At 38.9% G+C, this 26,327-nt stretch overlaps 1 protein-coding gene across 6 annotated transcripts; it reads left to right on the forward strand.

Moving 5' to 3' along the window:
- The first annotated feature begins 22,323 nt into the window (after positions 1 to 22,323).
- Positions 22,324 to 25,818, forward strand: LOC121981911. 6 transcript variants are annotated; one of them, XM_042534693.1, is made up of 9 exons: positions 22,339 to 22,469; positions 22,550 to 22,622; positions 23,069 to 23,334; positions 24,615 to 24,686; positions 24,880 to 24,947; positions 25,022 to 25,160; positions 25,252 to 25,332; positions 25,425 to 25,514; positions 25,605 to 25,818. In XM_042534693.1, exons 3-9 carry the CDS (start codon positions 23,074 to 23,076, stop codon positions 25,698 to 25,700), a joined length of 807 nt encoding a protein of 268 aa, XP_042390627.1. In that variant the 5' UTR covers positions 22,339 to 22,469; positions 22,550 to 22,622; positions 23,069 to 23,073; the 3' UTR covers positions 25,701 to 25,818. The 6 variants fall into 6 exon arrangements, with proteins under 6 accessions (XP_042390624.1, XP_042390626.1, XP_042390627.1 ...); XM_042534691.1 differs by having other exon boundaries at positions 22,340 to 22,469; positions 23,062 to 23,334; XM_042534690.1 differs by lacking the exon at positions 22,550 to 22,622 and having other exon boundaries at positions 22,324 to 22,469; positions 23,062 to 23,334.
- The last annotated feature ends 509 nt before the right edge of the window (positions 25,819 to 26,327 follow it).

The following is a 26,327-nucleotide window of genomic DNA, read 5'->3' on the forward strand; positions in this document are numbered from 1 at the left end:
GTGGGCGGTCGGGACCGTTCTCTGGACGTCCGGCGACTCTCCTGTCTTGGGGATCTATGCCGATTGGATGTCTGGTGATGTCGCCTCTCTATGCGGGTCCGGTCGGCTTCCTGGGTCCTTTGCCTCCTGTCGAGGGGAGGAGACCGTCGTTCGGCTCTCCGGGGAACGGGATTAGTCACGAAGGGAAGACTTCGACAATCCCTCGTGTTGTGCATATCTGACTGGTGGAAGGAGCAGAACATAGGGGTCCACCTCTTCTTTGGCTTGGGCCGAGCGGCAGCCACTTCTTGTACGTGCGATCTGGCGCGGGGGGATCGAATTGCTTCGGCCCTCGGTCCTCTGGGTGGTTGCTGAGCGGCGTGCTGCTTCCGCTCGGCATGAACAGGTGCACGCTCGGTTGGAGTTTCCTTTTTCCGAGCGGCTTGCGCTTCTTCCACGTTTATGTATTCGTTGGCCCGATGTAGCATGTGATCATAGTCTCGGGGCGGCTTTCGGATGAGCGACCGGAAGAAGTCCCCATCCACAAGGCCTTGTGTGAAGGCGTTCATCATCGTCTCCGATGTGGCCGTTGGGATGTCCATCGCCACTTGGTTGAATCGCTGGATGTAAGCTCGAAGCGATTCTTTTGGTTCTTGCTTGATGGCGAACAAGCTAACACTTGTTTTCTGATAACGCCGACTGCTAGCGAAGTGGTGGAGGAAGGCCGTTCGGAAGTCCTTGAAGCTTGTGATGGATCCGTCCGGCAGCCTACGGAACCACCGTTGAGCCGATCCCGAGAGAGTGGTAAGAAAGACGCGGCACTTCACTCCATCGGTGTATTGATGGAGCGTGGCTGTATTATCAAACTTACCCAGATGATCATCCGGGTCCGTTGTTCCATTGTATTCGCCGATCGTCGGAGGCACGTAGTGCTTGGGCAGAGGGTCTCGTAAAATATCTTCCGAGAATTGGCGATTGGTCCGCTCGGGAGATGAGTCTGCCCGGGGGGCTTTCCCTTTTCTGTCATCCCGCCTTGGCATTTCATCTGAAGAGGAGCCTCTATCTCTTCGAGCTGGTGCGGCTTCAGGAGTGTGAAACAAGGCTCGGTGGAATGCGATGGTGGCTTGAGGTGCTTCCGCTCGGCCACCAGACGCAGATGTCGCTTGTTGCTCGGCGGATGCTTTTTGTTTTTGCTCCATGAGTTTGGCGGCCCTTATCTCGACCAGGCGTCGAGTTCCTCTGTTGAAAGCGTCACCGTGTGTTGTCGTCCAGCCTCGTCCATTGCAGGAGCGTTCCCACAGACGGCGCCAATTTGATCCTGTCCGAACCAGAAGTCAACAGACGCTGGGCACGTGGCGCTCCAAGGCTCGCTGATGTAGATCTCCAACTAGTGTCGAGATGCTCCGGCTATCCTGCACAGAAGTCGAGCCGGGAAGGGGATTCCCAGCGACGACCCTCCGACGCTCAAGTCAGGTAAATCACGATGAACAAGGTGGCTCCAGAAGTCTCAGAGTACATCCCTTAATCCTCTGTTTATATAGAGCGGTGTCAAGTTTGGGCACGCATACCGAAGTGCATAAGTGTCCTCTGTCCTTTCCTAGGTATGCGGCTGTCAGAAAGCTTACCTGACCCATATCGCTACAGTCAGAGCATGCCCTCGATGGGACAGCGGAATCCCCTGCCACAAGATCTGGAGCATGGCACACACGTGAAACTTACAGCTTGTCAGAGGAAGAAATCCTCTGGCCTTTTCCCGTGCTCCAAACTTGTAGTCTGGGCGGACAGATACCCAAACATCCGACCGGACATTAGCAGTGGTTTACTTGTGCTTTGTGGAGACTAACAAACAGGGGTGCTTTATGACTGTGGTCGGTCAAAAGGTCAGCTCGGTCCCTGACCTTTTTAACTGAGCGTCGGAACCCCGATTTGACAGGGTTCTTCCCAACTATAAGTGCGAGCCGGCTGGACCCCTTCGGGTATTCGATTCCATCGGCCGGCCAGCAATTCAGTCGGACCGGCCGTCTACAGCCGTCCGTCCGGTCGGACCACACTCTCCTCTGGGCGGGTGACTGTTCCGGTGACTGTTCCGGTGACTTCCACGGCGTTGACTTGGCAAGAAAAAAGGTGGGGGGCCCGCTCTTACTACCGGATCAGTTTGCATACAGGTTGGTCTTAACCACTTGGAGGTTACATCCTTATATTTTATCTCATCCAATCATTGTATTAACTAATAACACTCTGGGTAAAGCATTTATCAATCAGGATGCTTAGGAAGGTTGATCAAATGGAGCACAAAGCTTAGTAAGTATGATATATAGTATCAACGCTGAGTGACCATCAAGGCTCAAGCCCTGGCTGATTTTTTAATCGAAATCCAAAGCCCAAAGTTGAAAGAGACCAAAAAGATATATGTAGATGAATCATCCACCTAGCAAGGTAGTGGAGTGGTAATTCTCATTATCTCACCAAGGGAGGACAAAATGCATTTGTTCATCCAAATGAATAATCGGGCTAATAATAACGAAGCAGAATATGAAGCATTGATAGCTGGTCTGTAAGCTTTAAGGCATGCGAGAGCCATCCGAATTTTAGTTTATTTAGTCTTTCAGTTAGCTACTCAGCAACTATCAGATAATTTTGAGATCAACAATGAGCTGTTCAAACTATATGTATAGGCATTTGACAAGATGAAAGCCGAATTCCAAGAGGTAATTATATAGAAGATTCCCTGGTCGAAAAATTAAAAGCAGACAATTTAGCTAAGTTAGCCTTCCCTAGATGGACCAGATGAAGTGCAATATATTTTGCAAGAAGTACATCAAGGTTTGTGTAGAAGTCATTCGGGTGCCTGATTGTTTGCTCGAAAAATCCTACTGCGTGGGTATTTTTGGCCCACTCTACAGGTAGACTCCACTCGACTGATATCAACTTGCTTATCATGTTAGAAGCATCAAAACATCTCTCACCTTTCTATAGAGTTATTGAAGATCTCGATTGCCTCTTGCTCGTTTGATCAATGGAGGATGGACATTGTTGTGCCCTTTCCTATGGCGTCCACTCAATGAAAATTCTTATAAGTAGCTATAGACTATTTCTCTAAGTGGGTGGATGGTTATTAAGTTCCTCTAGCAGAACATTATTTGCCTGTTCAGGATTCCATACAAGCTCATCTCCGACAATGGAAAACAATTCCAACGATGAAAACGTCAAGAATGATGTTCAAGTTATGACATCACACAGGCCTTTACATCTGTAACATATTCACAGAGCAATAGTCAAACAAAAGTCATCAACAAGAAAATAATTAGAGAACTCAAATCTATACTTGATCATGTCAAAGGAAGCTGGGTGGATGAGCTATCTAGTGTCCTGTGGGCTTATCGCACCACCCCACGAGAAGCGACAGGTATAACTCATTTTTACCTTGTTTATGGTGGTGAAGCAGTTATCCTGGTGGAAATGGGAGTTGAGTCTTATCGGAGATAGCTATACGATGAAGATAATGTTATCTAGAGCCTTATGGAGCTTGATCTAATAGAAGACATCAGAGATAAGAAATCAGCTCAGCTAATGGCATATCACCAAAGGATGAAGCAAAACTATAATAAAAGAGTTGTTTCGAGATTTTTTTTGGGTGGGGGACTTGGTCTAGAAGTGAATCAAGTTGATTGGGGAGGTCGAAAAAATAGATCCATAGTGGGGTAGACCATATAAGGTGGTGTAAAACTCACGTTGGGCTCCTGTTATCTTTAGGATGCAGATGGAAATAACTTAGAGTGGCCACAGAACACAAATCATCTGCAACCCTATAGGGCTTGAGAGTACACTTGTAATGCATTAATATAACATGTTGAACATTTTCACTTAATGAGAATGTAGACAATTTTATCTCAAAAGCTCCATATCTCAAACTCCCAAGCCTAAGCCGTCAAACTAGGTTATGAATGAGCATGCTCACGCACCATATCTTAGACTCCTGAGTCGTCTGGTCAAGTTATAAGTAAGTATGCTCTTGCACCATGCCCCAAACTCCTAAGCCATTTGGCCGGGTTATAAGCGAGTTTACTCTCGTACCTATATATTCTAAACGCCTGAGCCTCTAGTCGGGTTATAAGTGAGCATGCTCTCACACCATGTCCCATACTCTTGAGTCGTTCGGTCAGGTTATAAGAGAGCATTCTCTCGTGCCTATGTCCCAGACTTCGAACCATTCGACCGGATTATAAGTGAGCATGCTCTTACACTATGTCCCTGACTTCTGAGCCATCTAGCTAGGTTATATGCGAGCATGTGCTTGCGCCATGTCACAAACTCCCATGATGTTCGACCATGTTATAAGTGAGCTAACTCTCGCGTCTATATATTCCATACTCCCAAGCCTCCGAACGGATTATAAGCAAGCATGCTCTCACGCTATGTTCTAGACTCCCAAGCTATCTAGTAGGATTATAAGCGAACATGCTCTTGTGTCTATGTCTCAGACTCCTAAGCCGTTCGATTGGGTTATAAGCAAGTATACTCTTGTGCCATGTCCTAAACTCTCGAGCCATCTAACTGGGTTATAAATGAGCATACTCTCGTGCCATGTCCCAGACTCCCGATCTATTCGGTCATGTTATAAGTCAGCTTGCTCTCGCGCTTATATATTCCAGACTCCTAAGCCTCCGATCGAGTTATAAGCGAGCATGCTCTTGCGCTATGTTCCAGACTCCCAAGTAGTTCAACTAGGTTATAAGCGAGCATGCTCTCACACCATATTCCAGACTCTCGAATTTTCGGTCGGGTTATAATAAGAATACCCTCGTGCCATGTCCCAGACTCCCAAGCCATCTAGTTGGGTTATAAGCGAGCTTGCTTTCGTGTATATCTTATTCATATTCTATCTGACTTAACTTCTTGCTCAGCTCAGTTGGGTCACTTGGAAAGCAGAGAAATTATTTTGTTCAGCTTAATTACATCAGTTGATTAAATTATAGGCGGGCTAATCCACGCGTCTAAATATCAAACTGCTCCATTCAAAATATTTCTTTTGCCTGAGCTTATCATTATTCCTGGCTTGATTATTCCGCTCGATGTAATTATCCTACCTTGCCTATTATTCGGATTGGTCTCATTATGAGTAGGAGCACTTATGCGCTTAACCGTTGGATCTCCGAATTATTGGGCATTTCCTATGGGGAAGCATTCATGTGGATTTCATCCTAAAAAGGAGGTATTAACAAATTGTGACAATGCACAAGACAAGAATGATTTAAAAATGGTCAATACATTTTACATTTAATTTACTCCTTTTAGTAATTACAAGGCACAAGGATAAGCATGTTATACATTTAATTAAGTTTACTCAAGAGGTATTTTGGGAGCTCTTTTAAAAGACATTAACAATCTACAAAGTGTTTGGATGGTTTTGCTGATAGATAGCCACCCTCACGGAGTTGTTGGACCACCCTTTCAGCTCTATGGGTGAGCATCCTTATAGTTCATGCGACAAATTTTTAGCTGAATTCTTGAGACTTGTGATAGGCTTTCTGCCAAACCCCAAAATGCTTGTCCTCTCCAACCTTGTAAGCTACCAATTCGGGCTTAATGGACTCTAATTCGGTCTGCATTGATTCCCGCCTGGTCTTTTGTGCATCCAAGTTTTGTTGTTGCTCCAAGATTAACATATCCTTAGTCGATAATTCTTTAGTTTGCTCAGCTAATCCTGAGGCATGAGGAATCTTTAGTTCTTCCAGTAGGGAGGTTTTTTGTGCTAGGTCTTCTAGTATTTTAGCTTTTACTATAGTTTCTGCTCAGAGTCTTGATTCACTGGTACTTAACATATTTTCTAATTTTCTTCTATCCATTTGTTGAGAAGCTACTAGTTGTTGGGACTCTCTCATAGTCTTCTCCATATCTAAGAGTAGCCTAGCCTAGACGCTCACTTCTTTCTACAGATTGGCCACCTCAGTGCTTGGATTAGACATCAAGAGTTCTCTTAGGATTTTGTTATCCCATTCCAAGTCCACCACTAGGTGGCTCAAGTTTATCCGTGTAACATAAAGGTGAAAGAAAAAGGAGGGTGTTGAGAGATTTTACTTGTCAATGGGGATAAACTTAAAAACTTATCGCGATGGTGTCCTGGGTGTATTCATCTGCATGCTCGGAGACTGAGAATTACCTCAGTCATTGCCTCGCACTCATACATGATTCGGCTAGTGATCCCTTTAACTTCACCAATCCATAAGATGGTTAGGAGGTGGAGGACATCCCTTGTTGAAATGGCAAACTGAAGGTGAGATTGAATTGGCGATTCGAGTTAGAAAGAGAGCCTAGCTTGGAAGAAGAGGTGCTCGGAGTAAGGCTAGTTGATGGTGTCGTACGGGGAGGTCGAGCGGATGTAGAGGCCACAGAAGAGCCTAGCTTAAAACTAGGGGCCCGGCTGGAGGTCGATCAGTTATAAGCAAACTTTTTCCTCAAGCGGGGGGAGCATGGGATGCAATAACAATGACTCGCTCGGCCTGGATGAAGCCGGAGATTTTGATCCGCGTCTCTTCAACTTAAATGCAAGTGACACATCTGAGTCGAAGGATTCCTGCTCTGTTCCTAAAATTTGGGGGCGGTCGGGTTGTGATGTTGCCCGTTCGACTTCTCTCACCTCCAAAATTGCTTTCCCCAGTCAATTCAAGGTATCTTTATCTAGCTTGGTGCTTGTCGGATGAACAACCTTAGTCATAGTCTTTGCTATAAAAAGAAGCATCAGGTCTTAATTATACTCAACAAAAAAAGGGAAGTGGAGGTTTCTTACCAAAAGAGAATCCAATTCCATCTGGGTAGGGCTCAGCCTAAAAATGTACAACATACCCTCTTGAAGTAAGTCGAGAATGTCAAACTGCAAGTTGGATAACTTGGTAGTAGTTGCACTGAAGGCTTGATCTATGCTGGGACCACCCAGAGCAAGTGCAGCAGGAAGGCATGATTGCTAGGCAGTCGGCCAGGAGATTGCTATGAGAAGCCAGATAAAAAAGTACTTGTCCCTCCAATCGATACTTTGAGAAGGAATCTTATCAAACAGGGTATTGTTGGGACATGCAAAAAAAAATGAAATAGACCTTTGAATATTCATTGAGGTAGAAAAGATAATGGAATACTTGAGGGATTAGAGAGACCCCGAACAAGTGGAACACAATAATGGTGCCACACAGAAGGCAAATGTAGTTGATGACTAATTGATGGAGAGGAATATGAAAATACTAGCTCACCTTAACAAAAAATGATAGCATAGGACAGCGTAGGCCGGTCAAGACTTGCTCCTTGAAAATAGTCACATAATCAGTGGGGGAAAGATGAGGGCAGTCTTGGTTGGTAGGTATAATTATGTGCATGAAGCGGGGGACATTGTAAGTAAATTAGAGGTCATTTAAGTCTACCTCATTAAAGCTGGAAATAAGAAAGGTGTATCACACACCTGGAACATTTATGACAAGATTCAAAGGAAAGGAGCAAAGAAAAGCAAAGGGGAGGAGAGTTCATCAAAGCTTATAAAAGTAGAAGGTTAGAAGGAAGAAAGAGGAAAGGACACTAGGGTTTTAAAGGCAACCCTTCGAGTCCCCTTTTAAAAAAGACCGTTGGATTGGGGTGATAAAAAGAGGACTAATCACCGTAGCTGATGGATCATAAGGAAGGTGATCACTGTAGATATTGAAAAGTGTGTGTCAATTATCGTGTTAGAGGAATGAGACTGTTAGACACGTGTCACCAATAGGTGATGCACATGTATAATGGATGTGATGGGCAAATCTTTATTTCGAAGCGCCGACGTATTCACCAATGCGAATCTCTTTTTGTTTTTAGTCAAGTCATCTAAAAGTCGATCGGTTTTAACTCTAGTCAGGTTGTTAAGGTTTAGCCTCTCCCATCTCTTAAGTAGTCCTTATTGCATATCCGGTTGGTTTAAGGCCAGTCAAACACTTTAAGTGTTGAAATTATCTAAAGTAGTTGGTTTTAACGCTCGACAGATTTAACTCTGTACAATCTAAGAATTTTTCAGCCTTACCTAAGCAATCTTTACTATATAGCCAAGTGACTCAGGAACTGATCGAACTCTCGATGTTTAATTACCCAAGTGGTTAAGTGTCTGGACTTTTGAGTTGATCAGTTTATGAGAAGAAACTAAGACACTTGTGTTGGATCGAAAAGAACGCTAGAGGGGGTGGGGGGTGAATAGCGATCGTTGAAAAATCGTTATTGAGTCAAAGTATGCTGCAGAAAATAATAACAAAAATAACGCTAACACACCAAGTTTTATTTAGTTTGGAACCTTTGTCGACTCCTACTCCAAGGCTCGTACGTGAGAGTGTTTTTGTTGGGCAATCAACTAATAGTTCACAAAAGAGTTACACATTAAGTGCAAGAACTGTAAAATAAAGTTACTGATAACAAGGAAAATAAAAATTGAGTCGCAGGTTGTCGGAGAAGTTTCACAGCGTCGCAGGAGTGTCTTTGGAGTAGCGCACAAGAAAGCTGTTGTAGAGAGAAGTTGTGTTTTGTGGTCCTAGTGGAAGGCTGCTTATATAGGCAGTTTCGGGCACTTGGATCCCTTTCAGACGCCTGGACCGTGACCTCAACCATCCAATCAACGTGCTTCAAGCTGGCGACAAGATTGATTTTGGGTGTTCTAAGCACCGTAATCACTTCTAGCGCCCAGATCCCTTCCGGGCACCCGGACCAACTTTTTTTCAGCAGCCTTTATTTCCTGCAAAATGAAGTTAGTCTGAGATAATAAAACTTATATTATCCTGTAAAACAAGTGTTAGTACAATTTATAGTCAAGAGTAGTAATTAGATTATGTCTCCTTGAGACCAGAATCTAGTCAAGATCTCAATTTAGATTTTCCAAATGGATCTAAGTTGGATCGACGCCTACAGTTCCCTCAAACGGGGAACTAGTCCTCACCAAGTCACTCCCCTCCAGTGACTTATCTTAACTTACCACTTTGCCAAACATCCGGTCAGCCCGTCGACCTGCCTGGACTTCATGCCAGCTATCCAGTTGGCCCATTGACCAAGCTAAACTTTGTGCCAGATATCTAGTCAGTCTGTCAACCTATCTGGACTTCGTACTAGCTATCCAGTCAGCCCGTTGACCTAGCTGGATTTCTTGCCAGATATCCGGTCAGTCCATCGACCTATCTGAACTTCTCCTGCACACATAGTTAAATCGTTAGATCACATTAAACCTAACTTAACTTACTTTGTCATTCATCAAAACTTGAATTATACCATTAGTGCAACCTGCACCAACAATCTCTCCATTTTTTATGCAATGACAACATGAGTTAAGTTAGGAAAAAATAATATGCAAAAATAAATGCATGATTTTTAAGTTAGTCTTGTTTGATGTTATACTTGGTATTTTGCTAACTTAATCCACCTAACCCTCTTCCTTTGACATTCATCAAAAAATAGGGGTAGACAATACATGGAAAAAATTTGCTAAGTAAAGTAACCAAAAAAACTTTGGCAATAAAAAATTTTCAGGATTAGTTGGGGAAGTTAAAAACAGCTTAGAAAATAAGTTAATTAATTTGAAGAGAATCTTTAAAGACATCTTGTAAAGTAATTTTTTAAAAATAAAAACTTTATATCAGGATTTCCAAAAATAAGGTGATTTTGAAATTGTTTCCCAAATCTACAAAGTTTTCAAAATATAAGATTTTCAAAAGATACAAAAATTTGATAATTCTAAAAATAACTTTAAAGATTAGAAAATTTGAAATTATTTTCAAAATCTACTAATGGTTTTCAAAAGAAAAGTTTTTACAAAAATAACTTTAAGGTTAGAAAATTTAAAATTATTTTTCAAAATAAAAACAAGAAATATTTTGAAAATAGTTAGGTTTTTTAAAGATAACTTTTGAAAACATTTAAAAAACTTTTTTTCAAAAATGTATTTTAAAATAATATTTCAAAAACTTAAATAGTGGTCAAACTGATTTACAAAGTTATCATTTTAAAACACTAAGGGTGATAAAGTTGAAGTGTTTACAAACTTTACGGTTTTAAAAATGCTAGTAGTAAAAAAAATGAAGTAATTTTCAAAATAATTTTTAAGTTATTAATTCTCCCCCTGAACCTGACATTATTTTAAAATAGACAACTAAAAAAAATATCCTTAATTGTCTAACCATTAGTTACTTACTAACTATCAGAAGATAGCAGTTTTCACTTGGTTAGTCAGGTTAAGTTAATTTATCCCGTTAGTGTTTGACTAAGCTGAAAAACTTAACCTGATTACTGTTAATTTGATATTTAATGCCCAAACTTGTATTAATGCACTAATATAAGTATCTTAAGTCCAAGTAATCTGCCTATGCATCTCACCTCTTTATAAGTTTAGCAATACATAAACAAGGTAGTCCTAGTGTGTTGGTGAGATGCTCAAGTCCTAGATCTATAGGAGCATGCTGTCTAAGGGTTTGATCTAGACTAAGGCTAAAAGTAATTTTGAAAATTCTAAAAATAAAGGAAGTTTTGAGAAAAATAAATAAAGAATTTTACCCTAGAATTTAAAAAAAAATAATTTTTGGAAGTAATTTTAAAATTAAGAGTCCTAGTCTATTAAACACATTCCTAATTGTCGATGCAAGTTACTAAATTCACTTTCAAAGAGGGGTTTAGTGAATATGTCAGCTAGGTTTGACTTGGACTCAATGCATTTGAGTTCAATGTCACCTTTAGTGACATGATCTCTAATAAAGTGATGTCTAATTTTGATGTGTTTAGTTCTTGAATGATGCACATGATTTTTGGTTAAATTAATTGAACTGACATTATCAATTAGTACTTTTGTATTTGTAAAGTTTAAATTGAAGTCTTTTAAAGTGTGCATCATTCATAATAATTGGGTAACACATTCTCCTATAGCTATATATTCTGCCTCAGTAGTAGATAAGGCAACACAATGTTACTTCCTACTAAACTATCTAACAAGTGATGAGCCAAGTAGCTAACACCCACCACTCGTACTTTTATTGTCCAATTTACAGCCAACATAGTCTGAGTTAGAGTAGCCTATAAGTTCAAAATTGAGTGTTCTAAGATACTAGATTTCTACATTTGATGTTCCTTTGAGATATCTAAAAATTCTTTTGACGTTTAAATATGATTTTTTTAGCACAGATTTGGTATCTAGCACACATACTAACTGCAAATAAAATATCAGGTCGACTTGTAGGTAAGTATATAAGGCTACCTATGACACTCCTGTAGTATTTAGGTCAACTGGTTTTCCATTTGGGTCATCATCTAAGGTTGTGTTAATTTCCATAGGTGTCTTTATTTTTTTTAGTATTTTTCATTCCAAATTTTTTAAGTAATTCCTTAATAGATTTTTGTTGATAAATGTAATTGCCTTAATTTGTTTGTTTAATTTGTAACCCTAAAAAGTAAGTTAGTTTACCTACTAAGCTTATTTCAAATTCTTGTTCCATTAGGGTTATAAATTCTTGTAAAAATTCTTAATTGGTTGACCCAAAGATTATATCATCTACATATACTTGAGCTATAAAAATATCTTGGTTGATTGATTAGACAAATAGAGTTGGGTCAATTTTTGGAAATTAGGTAAGAGGTTAATCTTTTATACCATGCCCTAGGTGCTTGTTTAAGATCATAAAAGGCTTTCTTAAGTTTAAATACATGGTCAGGATGATCTAAACTTTCAAACCCAGGTGGCTGACCTACATAAACTTCCTTGTTTATTAGCCCATTTAAAAAGGCAGATTTTACATCCATTTGATAAAGTTTAAATCCTTTATGAGCTGTATAGCTAAGTAGCATTCTAATGGACTCTAGTCTAGCTACTGGGGCATATGTTTTATCATAGTCAAGTCCCTCTACTTGACTAAAACCTTTAGCAACTAGTCTAGCCTTGTTTCTAATAATCTCACCATTTTCACTTAATTTATTTCTGAATACCCATTTTGTTTCTATTATCTTTTTATTTTTGGGTGGTGGAACTAAGTCCCAGACTTCGTTTCTCTCAAATTGGGCTAACTCTTCTTGCATAGTTATGATCCAGTCTGGGTCAAGTAAAGATTAAGCTATTATTTTGGGTTCAATTTTTAAGATTAGGGATATCTAACTTAAGTTTCTGAAGGATGACCTAGTCTGAACTCTTAGATATGGGTCACCAATTATTTGGTCAATTGGATGATTTGGGTTAACTCTTATAGTTTTAGTAGGTTCATTCATTTGAGGTTGATCTTCTTCTTCTTGACTTAGATTTTTACTAGCTCCCCCTTGACTAGTGTTACTTTGAACAAAATCAATTGGTTGAATCTGAGTTTGTTCTAAGTTTTGGTTGGACTCTTCAAATTTTACATTTGAGGGTTCTTCAATTCTTAGTATAATGTTATTATATATTCTATAACCTCTACTGTTTAATGAGTATCCTACAAAGATCCCATTTTCTATTTTTGATGCAAATTTTTCTAAGTGTTCTCTTATATTTAGTATGTATGCTGGGCATCCAAATACTTAAAGCATTTAATATTAGGTTGTTTGTTATAATATATTTCAAATAAAGTTTTATTTATTGTGGTTCGATTTTGTACATAGCAGGTTGTGTTAATAGCTTCTGGTGATGCTGAACCACTGGTTGAAGTTTGTCTTTAGATAGACCTCCATTTGCTTCTTCCAGTATGGAAAGTCATCACCGTTGAAGAGGGGAGGACGGACAATGCTATATCCCTCGTTTTGGGCCATTGCTCTTGCACACAATAAAGAAAAATAGAGGTGGTCCCAAGACTTTTGGTCTTGGATTAGTAGTGTGGGATAAAAATAAAAATATTAAGACTGAATTGGTGTTGCACCAATTTAGATTGGTTTGCTACAAGAAAAAGTTTCCAAAGAGGGACTTGTACCAATTTTGATTATGTCAAAAAACTTAAAACTGAAAATAAGAAAAAAAAAAGTTCACCCCCTTTGCTTGATTGGTGGTTGCACCAAATCAGAGCGGTACCTGCTCGATACCACTTGTTAGATCGAAAAGAACACTAGAGGGGGGGGGGGGCGTGAATAGCGATCATTGAAAAATCATTATTGATTCAAAGTACGCAGCGGAAAATAATAACAAAAACAACGCTAACACACCAAGTTTTACTTGGTTCGGAGCCTTCGTCGACTCCTACTCCAAGGCCCGCATGTGAGAGTGCTTTCGTTGGAAAATCCACTAATAGTTCATAAAAGAGTTACACAATAAGTGCAAGAACTATAAAATAAAGTTATCGACAACAAGGAAAATAAAAACTAAGTGCTGGTTGTCGGAGAAGCTTTACAGCGTCGCAGGAGCGTCTTTGAAGCAACACGCAAGAAAGCAGTTGTAGAGAGAAGTTGTGTTTTGTGCTCTTGGTGGAATGCTGCTTATATAGGCAGTTCCGAGCGCCTGGATCCCTTCCGGGCGCCTGCATCCCTTCCGGACGCTTGGACCATGATGTTAGCCATCCAATCAACGCTCTTCAAGCTAGCGACAAGATTAATTTTCGGCATTCTGGGCGCTCGGATCCTTTTCTGGCTCCCGAGCCAACTTTTTCAACAGCCTTTATTTCCTGCAAAATGAAGTTAGTATGAGACAATAAAACTTATATTACCCTGCAAAACAAGTGTTAGTACAATTATAGTCAAGAGTAGTAATTAGATTATGTCTCCTCGAGACCAGAATCTAGTCAAGATCTTAACTTAGATTTTTCAAATGGATCTAAGTTGTATCGACGCCTATTGTTCCCTCTAACGGGGAACTCGTCCTCACCAAGTCACTCTCCTCTAGTGACTTACCTTAACTTACCGCATTGCCAGACATTTGGTTAGACCGTTAACCCGTTTGGACTTCATGCCAGCTATCCGATCGGCCCGTTGACCAAGTTGGACTTCATGCCACATATCCGGTCAGCCCATCGACCTATCTGAACTTCGTACCAGCTATCCAGTCTGCCCGTCGACCTAGCTGTATTTCTTGCTAGATATCCGGTCAACCCGTCGACCTATCTGGACTTCTCCTGCACACTTAGTTAAATTGTTAGATCACATTAAACCTAACTTAACTTACTTTGTCATTTATCAAAACCTGAGTTAGATCGTCAGTGCAACCTGCACTAAAAACTTCCACTTAAGTATGTGAAATACTCATAAACACTTGAGGAAGATAACACCATTGCACGATCAAGCATATGCTAACAAGTAGATAACATTTAATTACACAAAGAGAAAATTATAGGGTGAAGTTTCTTTTTCCCATGACCGAGGCTAACATAGAAAACATATTACATATGGAAAAAGGGAAGAAGCCAGGTAGGCTTCCTTTACTAATCGCTAGCAGTCTAGAAGTGAGGCGGAGGTTTGGATGCCAGGTAGCCCCCCTCTCGAAGCTACATAACTACCCCCTCGACCCCAACAAGGAATGATTTTTTAATGGAGGTGACGATGGAGTGGTTAAAGTCTTGTGATTGGAGGAGGGTCTTTCCTTGCCTTGAACCACTCATCCTCCCTCGCTTGGTAAGCAATTAATTCTATCCGAGAGGCTATTAGCTCAGAGGAGCATCCCGCCAGCTCGAATTTAGAGGTAGTTAGGATGGTTTGGGTGACCTCTAATTTCGTCTAGGGAGACTGTAGCTCGATTTTCTAGGCATCCAAATTTTATTACTGCTAAGATATTAGTTGGGTTTTGGCCAACAACTTGGCTTCTCTGGTAGCCATTTCCAATGTATGAGCAACCTTAAGTTCTTCTCGTTAGGTGGAGAGACCCTATACCTCGACAATCTTTCTGTCTAGGTCCTCCATTACTTTGGTCTGCTGGGCTGTCTCAGATTGCAGTTTGTCTTCCGTTGTTTTTAGGAGAGCTTCTGATTTATAGGCTCGCTCTACCCTAGCTCTGATTAACGCCTGAACTTTTTGAAGTTGACTCTCTAATTCGATCAGTTAATTGAGTTGCGGGGCGAGGGCTATATAGAGCCGACCTCTAATAGGTGCTCTTTCAAAGCTTCATTTTTCTGGGCCAAATTCATCAATTTTTGAGCCATAGCTATCCTGATTCCCCAATTCTATAGTACATACATCATTAGATGTATTCAGAATAAAAGAAAGACAAAAAGTTATGATTACCATGGTTATGTCGTGAGAATACTTGTCCACCATTTCCGTGGGCGTGTATTCCTTTGACTTGCTCCTTGCCAGCTCCCAAGCCTCCATTAACTGACCCCTCAACAATATTGGACTACAAGCCAGTAGAGGGACTGTTGGGGAAGATATAGTCTGAGTGGAGGGGAGGTCTTAGATTCCTGAAAATTGATAGAGGCATTTTGGCTCACCGGAGGAAGCTTCAGCAAGTCGTGCCTCAACAAGAGGAGTAATAGGGAGAGCAGATGCTGAACACGAAATGGAAATTAGAGAACTGCCCGACTAAGATGTGACCTCTTGGGTTGGACTATTAAAGGGAAGAGTGGACAAAATTTGCTTGGAAGATTGGGTCAGGATCTCCTCTTGGATTGGTGTGAGACGGGGTGAAGGCACCCCGATCGGAGATGCTCGCCCTTCAAGAACATGGGTCGAAGGGATGAGTCAGTGCCTCCTCTTTAATAGTGCCTTCAGATTATACGTAGAATCTTCGAAGGCTGGAAGAGGATTAGAAAGCAACTCCTCTGTTACAGTCACTGCACTGAATTCAGTCGCCCAGCTACTAGACGCCTCACTAGTAGGGCTAGCTGGTTGTTACGCTCGCTCAGCCAAAAGCATCTTCTCTTGCTGAGTGAACTCTTCATCCTCCAATTGAATGTGCTCAGTGTAAGTACCCCGTGGTGGTTTTGATATGATCAACCAAGTCAAGTTATGTCATGTTAGTATTTAACTCTTGTGTCTAAGTGTACAGGAACTTAGGAGCATAGGAAGTCGAGCAAAAGATGCATCTAGCGAGAAGGATGACACGGGAGAGAGCCGACGGGCTCAGTACATTCGATGGATGAGGTGCTGCGGAAGAGTACGCTAGCAGATGAAAAAGAGGCGTGCGACATTTCCGAGGGACGAGAAGTTGGAGCGGAAGACTGCTCGAAGGTCGAAAGTTGGGTTCAGGTGAGCCCTATTCTGGATGTCCGAGATCACCCAAGCAGAGCTGGAGCCGGAGTGGAAGACTCAAACCCAAGCGAGTAGAGCCGAAGCTAGAACCCGGACCAAACAAGTTAACATATTGTTAACTTTGGTCCGGGAGCCCGGAACCCTTCCGAGCACCCGGAGCAGGTTTTTATCCAGAATGCGATCTAGCATGTTCTGTTAACCCAAGCGAGTAGAGCCGAAGCTAGAACCCGGACCAAACAAGTTAACATATTGTTAACTTTGGTCCGGGAGCCCGGAACCCTTCCGAGCACCCGGAGCAGGTTTTTATCCAGAATGCGATCTAGCATGTTCTGTTACGATGGGGATAAAAGTTTATCCCCCCGAGTGCCTAGAACCCTTCTAGGCTCCTCGACCAGAGCTATAAATACATCCCTGGTCCCAAAAGCTTAGACAGAACACTTGTAAACAATCCTAATTCAGTCTAGCTTTGTAATTGAATGCTTCAACTGTTGTAAGAAGCTTCTCCACTTATGACGAAAGGATAATTCGATTAGTGCTTCAGAGTCTTGGATTAACATCATTCCCGATTGTAACCAAGTAAAAATCATAGCATCTTTATTCCTTTAATTAATCTCTTATTTTTATGCAAGTGTTACATTTATTAAAGCTGTAAAAGTTTGAGGAAGGTTTGGTATTTTTTTATTGTGCAGGCTATTCACCCCCTCTAGCCGGTCGCCAAAGGGACCTACAATTGGTATCAGAGCAAGGTTCGCTTCAGGAGGACTAATCGCCGAATGAAGCACACTAGATGATCAGATCGAGCATCTACCCGCCAACGTTTGAGGGGGAGTTCTCATTCTGGAAATGAAAAATCGAGGTATTTTTTTGAATTGATTTTGATATAATGCTTTATATAAAATTTGGTTTTGATGTCCCCAAAAGAAAAGCTAGAAACGAACTCGAGGAGCATCTTTGGACTCAGACGCAATGTGACAAATTCATAGCAAATGGTAAGACTGAGTTCCACCTACTGAGTGTTCTTCCTACTCAAGAACTTGACAAAATCGGCAACTACCAATGTGCAAAAGAATTTTGGGAAAAATTCTTAGAGCTCTAAAAAAAACTAAAAGAAGTCGAATCCAACTCCTCGATGGACTCCGAGTCGTCAACGGAAGAATCTGAGACCGAGGAATTTGCTGGAACAACACTCATAGCCTAACATCTAGTAGAAGATAATGAAAGTACCTCAAAAATGAGCATCGATGAAGGGGGAGACACTACAAAAGAAAGCAACAATGAAGGGAAAGCATCTATCGACAAATATATGGTAAGTCAGGTAAGTAAACTTTCTCTAGAGTAATTATTTAAAATTATACAAATGCTAAATAAATCATTATATAAAAAGATAACTAAGTATGTAAAATGAAAGAATATGCATGCTTAAAAGAAAATTTTCAGAAATTAATAGATGAAAATATAAAATTAAAAGATAAAATAGAAATGTTAGAAAAGAAAAACTCACATTCAAATTTTTCGCATACTCCATAAAGAAATTACAAACATCATCGAAGGTTTAACTGGTATTTTAAAGGAAAAATTAAGAAAATATCATAGAAATACATTCCTATTAATTTTTTGATTAATCCTGTAGGAAGAAACCTATTTTGGATTCCAAAATCATATTTAGATTAATTATTTTTTTATCTTTTAGATAGAAAGCTAAATATTTAATTTCTTTAAAAGGCTTTGCCTAGAAAGTGGTTGTTGCTCTAATATCTAAGAAGGTCTAATGTCTCGCTACAGTCTAGAAGTCAATTATTAAAATAAGTATTTAATTGACTAATTGTTAAATAATTAGTTGCTATAAAAATGCTTTAGATTATTTGTCAAAAATTTGGTTAGAAATTAATTAGAAGTTAATTTTTACGAGAAAGATAACTTTAATATTAATGTGGAAAAGACCTTATTTTTTTACTTAATGATAATTTCAACTTTATATGAAATTTTTTATTTGCCTTATATATGTTAAATATTTTTTCATTGACAAATCCAAATTTTTTGAAGCTTAAACTTTAATATTTTTTTGGAATTTTTCCTTAGACTTTTGTTTTAGACTTTCCAAGTAACATTTTTAACGTACCACACTTTTAATGTGATCAAATGAGGGAGTAGTAAAGATTAAATTTAGGGGGAGGGTAGTACAATTTTTTTATTTTTGTGCTTAATTTTTTACTTGGAAAAATTTTATAAATGTTATTTTATAACTATTATTTTTGTGGTTTACCCTAACTTAACTTGGGTTTGCTCACATCAAAAAGAGGAGATTGTAAGTATCCCGTAGTAGTTTTGATGTAATCAACCAAGTCAAGTTAGATTTTGCTAGTATTTAATCCCTGTGTCTAAGTGTACAGGAACTTAGGAGCACAGGAAATCGAGCGAAAGATGTAGCTAACGAGAAGGACGGCATGGGAGAGAGCTGACGGACGCATTCGAGGTACGAGTTGCTGTGGAAGAGTACGCGGGTGGACGAGAATGAGACACATGACATTCTTCGAGGGATGAGAAGACGGAGCAGAAGTTTGCTCAAGAAGGCCGAAAGTTGGGTTCGGATGAGCCCTATTTCGGATGGCCGAAATCACCTAAATAAGTGGAACTGGAGCGTTAGATTCAGACCAATACGAGCGGAACCGGAGCAGAAGATCGAGACCAAAAAGTCAATACCAGGTTGACTTTTTGATCCAGGCGCCCGGACCCTTCGGGAAAGCTCGGGGGTGCCTTGTTTCAGTGGATTTTCAGAGCGGGTTTAACCCGACCCAAGTGCTCGAAACTGGTCCAGGCACTCTGACTAAAAAAGTCATCGACACGCTAGCTGTCGCGAGCCATTGCGACGGGGATAAAAGTTTATCCTCCTCCAGACACCTGGAACCCTTCCAGGCGCCCCGACCAGGGCTATAAATATAGCCCTGGTCCCAGAAGGTCACAACAACACTTGTAATTGATTATTCTTTAGTCTTGTTCTGTAATTGAGTACTTCAACTGCTGTAAGAGGCTTCTTGCATGAAGGAGATTGTTTAGTGAGCTTTTCATCTTCCTTGGATTAATAACCTCCCCAGTTGTAACCAAGTAAAATCTCTGAGCCTCTTCTTTCTTTGATTAATTTTCTTTTATACAAGTATTTATATTAATATAGCTATAAAGTCGAGAATGGTTTGTTTTTATTATGCTGGCTATTCACCACCCTCTAGTCGGTCGTCAAGGGACCAACAACATATGCTTCAATGAAAATTTTTTACGAAGGTGACTATACAACTTCTATCATTATTGTAGAGATTACATGAGATTGTTCATATACATATAACAGAAGATTCCTTGGAGGATAACTGTATAAATGCCAGACTGTACACCTTTTATTATCCAACATCTTTTGACACTGCATATTTCTTGTCACCTCATTATTGCGAGGTTACCAGAGATGATATAAAAGGAGGGTTTTCTCTATTGGATGTACGTTTTTTTCTCTCTTTACTTACCAGAACACAAGATTTCTCTCTATTACGCTCACTTAAATTTACCGTAGTTCCTCTTGACTTCTCGTTCTATCATTTACTGACTTGAGCGTTGAAGGGCCTACACTAGAGACCCCTTTCCTGATTTTTGCTCTAACATTTTGTTGGCTCTTTTGAGTATGCACAGAGATGAGGAAAACACTCGAACCCCTTTTTTGATCTACCTTATCATCTTCTTCTCCCGTGCAAAGTCTTCTTCCGGTCAATAATATCGCCACCTTTCCAGCGTGCCATCTCCTCCGATTTTAGATCGGATTAACTTCAATGAAAACCTCTTTCATTTTTCACTTAGTAGGAACGATAAAGACAAACTAATTTATACTAAACTTTATTAGAGTATGATTAGTAGAACCATATCTTTCAATAAGTAAATCTGATAAATCCTTCTCTTGTCAAATGGGGTATAGTAAGAACTAAGAAGAAACATTGTGTTGCTTTATTACGCATTGGACCAGAGTATGCTGTTTTAAGGACAATTTGGCATGAACAATAGTTATCTTATTATCGTATGATTCTATTTGATGTATAAGATAGTCAATTCACTTAATTAACTATTCATTTCTTTAAAATCTTTATAGATGATGTCTAAATAATTACAAGATTAAGCAAGATTAAATAGAGAAATTATTATAGAATAATAATTAAATTAATTAAATTTTTTTTAACAAAAAACTAGAGATAGCCTAAAGTCAAGTGCAACACCATATAATCCAAAATTTATAGGGCTCAATTATAGAGGGCTTGTCAAAGTCATCTCATCCTCGTTTATTCATCCAATCATTTTAATCTTATTTTAAATCACTCATATATATTTATTTTATTTCTGTGAATGACGACTATTACTACTGTGGCCACCTCACTCAAGTCTTCCCATACGAACAATGTTTTAAAAAAATTCAACACATAAAAGCATCATTAGTCTCGCCAACCCAACCACAAACACATACACATCATCCCACCATTTTTTCAAACCTTCCCCACCTATTTTGCCACTTTGGTCATCCATCACCCGATTACTAAATTCGCAATTCCATCACATTCAAAATTAGTCGGACCTAATTCATCAAGAACTCAAGAAATCAAACTAGCTAAAGGGTTATGAGTTTTGGAGTTTAGTAGAAGATTAGGAGGCTTAGAGGAGTCCTTCTCATGATGCCTAGCAATTTGAAAATTGACATGTTGAGAAGCATGCGAGTTAACCTTCAACTCATAATTGCAATGATTAAAGTAGCCGTCCACATTGCGGAAACTGCGAGAATTGCCATTATTTTCACATGCATACCAGATATCTAAAATATTATATTTACTAATTAATTTAATTTTTCAGTTTCAATCCTTTCTCCATATATTGAGCTCTTGAGATTTTATGAAAGGGAGATAAATTATGATACTAAATTATCTTATAAGTAGGAGGAAATTATTTCCTAAGAAAATGAATCATAGAAAATTTACAAACACTTGGACTTGGAGTGATGCGTATTATTCAGACTACTATTAATGTTGGGTCATTGATACCCGGATTTTAAGGCTATGTTTACTCTAGAGTGTGGATGAAGAAAAGAAAAGAATCAACGATAGAAAGTTATCTTTGGAGGAAGAGAAAAGAAAGGGTGAAGAAATCTTTTCCTTTGCACACTTGTTTACCTTGATAGAGGAAAGTGAATACTTGTGATGTAATTTTGTAAATAAAAAAGGATGCATGCGTCATTTTTTTGGTACATAGTATAATTTTGTGAGTTAAAAAGGCTACATGCGTCATTTTTTTTTTATATATAATGTAATTTTGTGAATGCAAAAGGGGTACATGCGTCATTTTTTTTCCATCCGCTGCTTTCCGTCCGATTTTGAGGTGATCAATTTTGGCTCCAAAATTATCCGCTGATGGATTGCGTTACTTTTCCTTCGGAAGATTTTAATGAAGTAAACGACGGAAACTTTTCCACCATGGAAACTTTTCCTTAATTTTGTTTTCTACTCTCCTAAGTAAACAGAGCCCAAAGAAAAATAGAAACGAAAATGAGAAGATGGTGAAATGGCAACACTGGAATGAGTGGTGATAAAAAAAATAATTAAAATTGTAGAAAGTAAGGGTGGATAGAGAAAGAGGTGAATTTTTATTTTGCCCATTAAAGTTCCTAAAATTATATTTTGTCCTTAAAAGATTGAGAAAGAGGTGAATTTTTTATTTTTCCCGCTCCTAAAATTATATTTTGTCCTTAAAAGATTGAGAAAGAGGTGCATTTTTATTTTTCCCGTTAGAGTTCCACAAATCATATTTTATCCTTAAAATCTTCCCTTAATCTTGAAAATAAATTACCTTCTCTCTTAGTTCACTTATGTATAATTTATGCACACATATATTCACCTCATTCTATCATTTTATTACTCCTCTAAATATTTTATCACGTAATAAAAGACGAAATTGTTCGTCTCCAGCATTCTCATCGCACCCGACTCCATATCTTCACGAGAAAAGTAAATCATGACAATCGTAAGGATTTATTACTCATCTAAATATTTACCCTAGAGGATAATAATTTACCTTAACTTTGATGAGTTAAAAGTGCGTTCAGTAGCAGATTAAGATGATCTAGTTAAGGTAGCATTAGGTACACCTTCTAGTCTAGGGTAAAATTAGAAAAAAAAAATCGAAATTGTCCAGACAAAATGAAATTTCCTCCTTTTGAGGATGTTTATGCTGGTTGTGGCTTGGTTTTGACTTTGGTTTTGGTGGCTTGTAGCACCACCACCACCAACAGTCCACCACCACCTCACTTCATCTCTTCCTCCTTCCTCCTCTCTGCTCTCTTACTTCGCTTCGTCACATCCAATTCCCACCTCGTAAGTCTCCTCTACTTCTTCCTTCTCCACTGCTTAGTTTTCTAGGGGTTTTTTTTTCATGGCTTCTTCGTTTATAATAGAGGTGGGGAAGAAGAGTCCATAGGAAAGCTGCCACCTTTCCATTGGGATCTTCTCCTTGGTCGTCTCCTTCTGGTGGGTCGATGTGCTTACTTACTCTGTTACTTTGATTTGATAATTAATCCTTCTTCTTTACTAGCCTTGTTCGAAGTCATTGCCATTCTTTCATCTCCTTTCCATTGTTATAGTTGTGCTTTCGATCAATGAAAAGGTCTCTGCTTTTTCCGGGAAATATTACCTTCCTTTTCGCATTCCATTCTAACGTTTTTAGCTGTCGTGCTTTTCTTGAATCCCTGCTTGTGGCAGGCTGATGTTTGATGAATATATTTACTTGTTAAATGGTGATTTCGAACATCGAGTTGTTTGATAGAGGATTGGTCCTGGTTTTCTTGCAATATTTTTGGTAATTCTTCTGGAATTAGGGTTGCTTCACCCAATTTTTTCAAAATCTTTACATGGATTTGGAAAATAGGGTTATGCTAAGTTCTGGGTTGAACAACTATTTCATCTAAAGATTGCAGGAAAAATGGGCGACCATTTTGCGTTGTTGGTGGACCGCCTTCTCACGGAGTCGACGCTCGAAGCGACTATTGGGATTGGGAGTAGGGTGGAAGGCCAAGTTGCCGCCAATCCATCATCTTTGGAGGACCAAGGTAAAGAAATTACCCGGAAGAGAATCATCCGAGACAGGACCTCTATTGGGAAATTGGTCGAGTGCCGAATCTGCCAAGAAGAAGACGATGATTTCAATATGGAGATTCCTTGTTCTTGCCGAGGTAGCTTGAAGGTAAAGGAACTACTTTTCTTGAAAATTTCACCCTGATCTTATGTATATTTTAGCCCTGTAGCTAGTGTCACTGATTGAGCAATTCAATTTATTTCCAACGATATTTTATATGGTGATTGGGAGCAAAAATATTTAGTAGAACTTCAAGCTAGAAAAGAACTCAGACTAGTATTACTTTGAGAACTCCCATCTTGAAATAATGTTTAGATAGCAAGAAAGTATGATTCCTTCTGTTTCAAGTGCATGATTGAGTTTTGTACTGTGTTGGCCAAAGTTTAACAAGCATCTAATTTCTTTGTTAGTATAAACTTTAGTGAATTTTTCAATTGTATTCAAAGAAGCTTAAGTTGGTTGTGTTTTTAGTACTTATGTTGTACTAAAAATCATCAAATCAGTTGCTGAAGGATTTTCATATGTTTTTTTTTCTCAAGTGGTTTTCTGAATTACTGCAATTAGGCAAAATTACATGCTCAAATGAATAACAACTAAGATTATTCTGTCGGTATTCTTTAGTTTACTTCTCAATGAGCTTGGGTTAACTGAATTTTACTGACGGGTTAGCCAGTTATTGAAGGGTTACTCTGCCAATGAGATTTTGGACATTTGTGCTCATGCCGTTCCATCAGTGTATACTAGTTGAATGCTCCGAGTTTTCTCTTTGAGAATGTTCAATGGATATAGAAAAGTAGTTAAATGGTGATTGACCGCTGAAAGAGTGCTCTGTGGTTGGTTGAGCTGTGAAGAAATTGAAGACCTACTGAAATCAATTGGTTGAGTTTAATTTACCCCTAAGATCATAATCAAAACTGGTGCTGAATTACTCTTGAAGGAATTTGTTAACAAATAGCTAGGAACAGTGCCAAAAGCAATAGTAGCTCATTCGCAATGTCATTTTTTAAATGCCAAATTACACCTGATGTTAACCTTTATTTAAAAGGATCATGATGAAATGGAGTAAGTGGGGTGCACATGTAAAGTGTATTGAAGACCTGGTGAAGTGGAGTAATTGGCAATGATCCCTCAACATTTGTTTATGTTGTTCCTTGTATTTCATCTCATTATGTCTGAGTCTGTAGGCTAGGATCAAGAGGAATTTGTGGTATACATTAATGCCAGGATGGAGACAATAATGGAGTTGAGGGAGTAGAGTAATCATCCATGATCTCTATGCTTTCTTTATTATTTATTCCTATGTATTGTCTTCTTGTTCAACTCTGTAGCTAAGTTAATATCCTGCTGAACTCCAGAATAATTTACTGCCTCTTTATTGTTACTGGCAGTATGCTCATAGAAAATGTGTTCAAAGATGGTGTAACGAAAAGGGTGACACTGTGTGTGAGATTTGCCTACAGGTGATGCCTTTTCTTATTTGATCTTAATTGTCATCTCAAAAATATGTATCATGAATTGAGTTGAAGAAATCATATTTAGCAGAATAGAAGCCAGATATATGATTTAGATACGTACTAATATAGCATTTGCATTGCAGTAGTTTATCTCTTATTATTGCTACTATAAATCCTATTTCTTTCCGGCTATATTCAGCAATTCAAGCCAGGTTATACTGCTCCACCGAAGCTATTCCGATATGGAACTACTCCTATGAACTTCAGGTAATTTTTTATACTTATTAGTCCCCTTTGCATCCATGGATCATTTTTGATCTGGCTATATATACACATGTCAGAGGAAACTGGGAGATCACAAGACAGGATATTTATGATTCTCAGATCATAACATTAGTTCCATCTGAGCGTGATACTTTGCAATATTATGACAACGACCATTCCAGTAGCAAAGTTTGTTGTCGAGTCATAGCATTAATAGTGAGTTCCTTCCTATAAATTGAAATCATCATTTTGCTTGCTTGTGCTCGCATGAATTTTGACAGAATGCCATTGTTTGTGTTTTATCCAGTTCATGGTTCTTTTGGTTCTGCAGCATTTTCTTCCCCTCTTGATTGGTGGAGCTGAACAATACTCATTCACCTTATTCTCAGTAAAATTCTAAATCTAACAAACTAAACTAATTTCATTTCGCAAGTAGTTATCTTGGTGATCCTAATTTTTTTTTTTACTTGTAAATTAAAGCTGATGGTGTTGAGGACTACTGGAATACTTTTACCTGTTCTCGTAATTCTCCAAACAGTAAGAGTATTTCATCAGTGCCGTGATCATCAGGTAAAGTTTTATATCATCAGTGGAGTGAAAAGATTCCAATGCGGCATTGTTAATATTCTTCCATCGTTTAACATCATGAATTGTTTGCAGGTAACTGGAGAAATTACAGATCCATCAGGAGGCAGCAACTTAGTTAACTCATGGCATCTGGTGCAACCTTACTCGCATCGCATCCAAATGCACTGACATTGAAGAGAGGCAATTCAAGTGATGGGAAAACAATCTGATCTCTTAGTGGTGCAAGAAAAGTGTATCAGGGTGTATTCAGAAGATAATATGAAATGAAATAGAGCGAAAAATGGAAAATCAAAGGAAAGAAGAAAGAGAAAGGCGAAAGCAGGAAAATGATTCAATATATGGTTGAATTGGATCCCGAAGGTGGAGTTTGGCTTAACTATGCAGTTTGCTGATCTCTAGAGGATCTGGTATACCTGATAGCTTAGGGATATCTTAACTCCCTTCACTTTGGAACGATTGTGTAGAAATTAAGAGAAGAAAAAAATTAATCATATTATTAGATCTTAAAATTGATACAGAGTATAAAGTCTTATATATTTAAGTTAAGAAACCCTAAACTCTATAGAAAAGGAAAAAAAGTCAAAATTGTCCTAAAAACTATAAATAAATAAATATATAATCTAACATCTCCCCTTAAACTCACGATGTTATAGTTAGAAACATTGAGAGTTTGTCGGATAAGAAATTAAAACATGAAGTAAAATGTGTCTTGGTAAATATATTAGTAATTTGTAGTTTTGAAGAAATAAAAGGCAATGTGATTGTGCTAATTTGAAGAGAGTGACGAGTAATGTG

This window comes from Zingiber officinale, chromosome 5A (assembly GCF_018446385.1).
Source record: "Zingiber officinale cultivar Zhangliang chromosome 5A, Zo_v1.1, whole genome shotgun sequence".
Classification (NCBI taxonomy): domain Eukaryota; kingdom Viridiplantae; phylum Streptophyta; class Magnoliopsida; order Zingiberales; family Zingiberaceae; genus Zingiber; species Zingiber officinale.

Bases quoted from the DNA above. Each gene is read 5' to 3' on its own strand.
- LOC121981911 (XM_042534690.1), top strand. From the start codon at position 23,074: ATGGGCGACCATTTTGCGTTGTTGGTGGACCGCCTTCTCACGGAGTCG. The intron at 23,335-24,614 runs GTAAAGGAACTA...TGTTACTGGCAG, and splicing joins CTTGCCGAGGTAGCTTGAAG to TATGCTCATAGAAAATGTGT. The intron at 24,687-24,879 runs GTGATGCCTTTT...GGCTATATTCAG, and splicing joins TGTGTGAGATTTGCCTACAG to CAATTCAAGCCAGGTTATAC.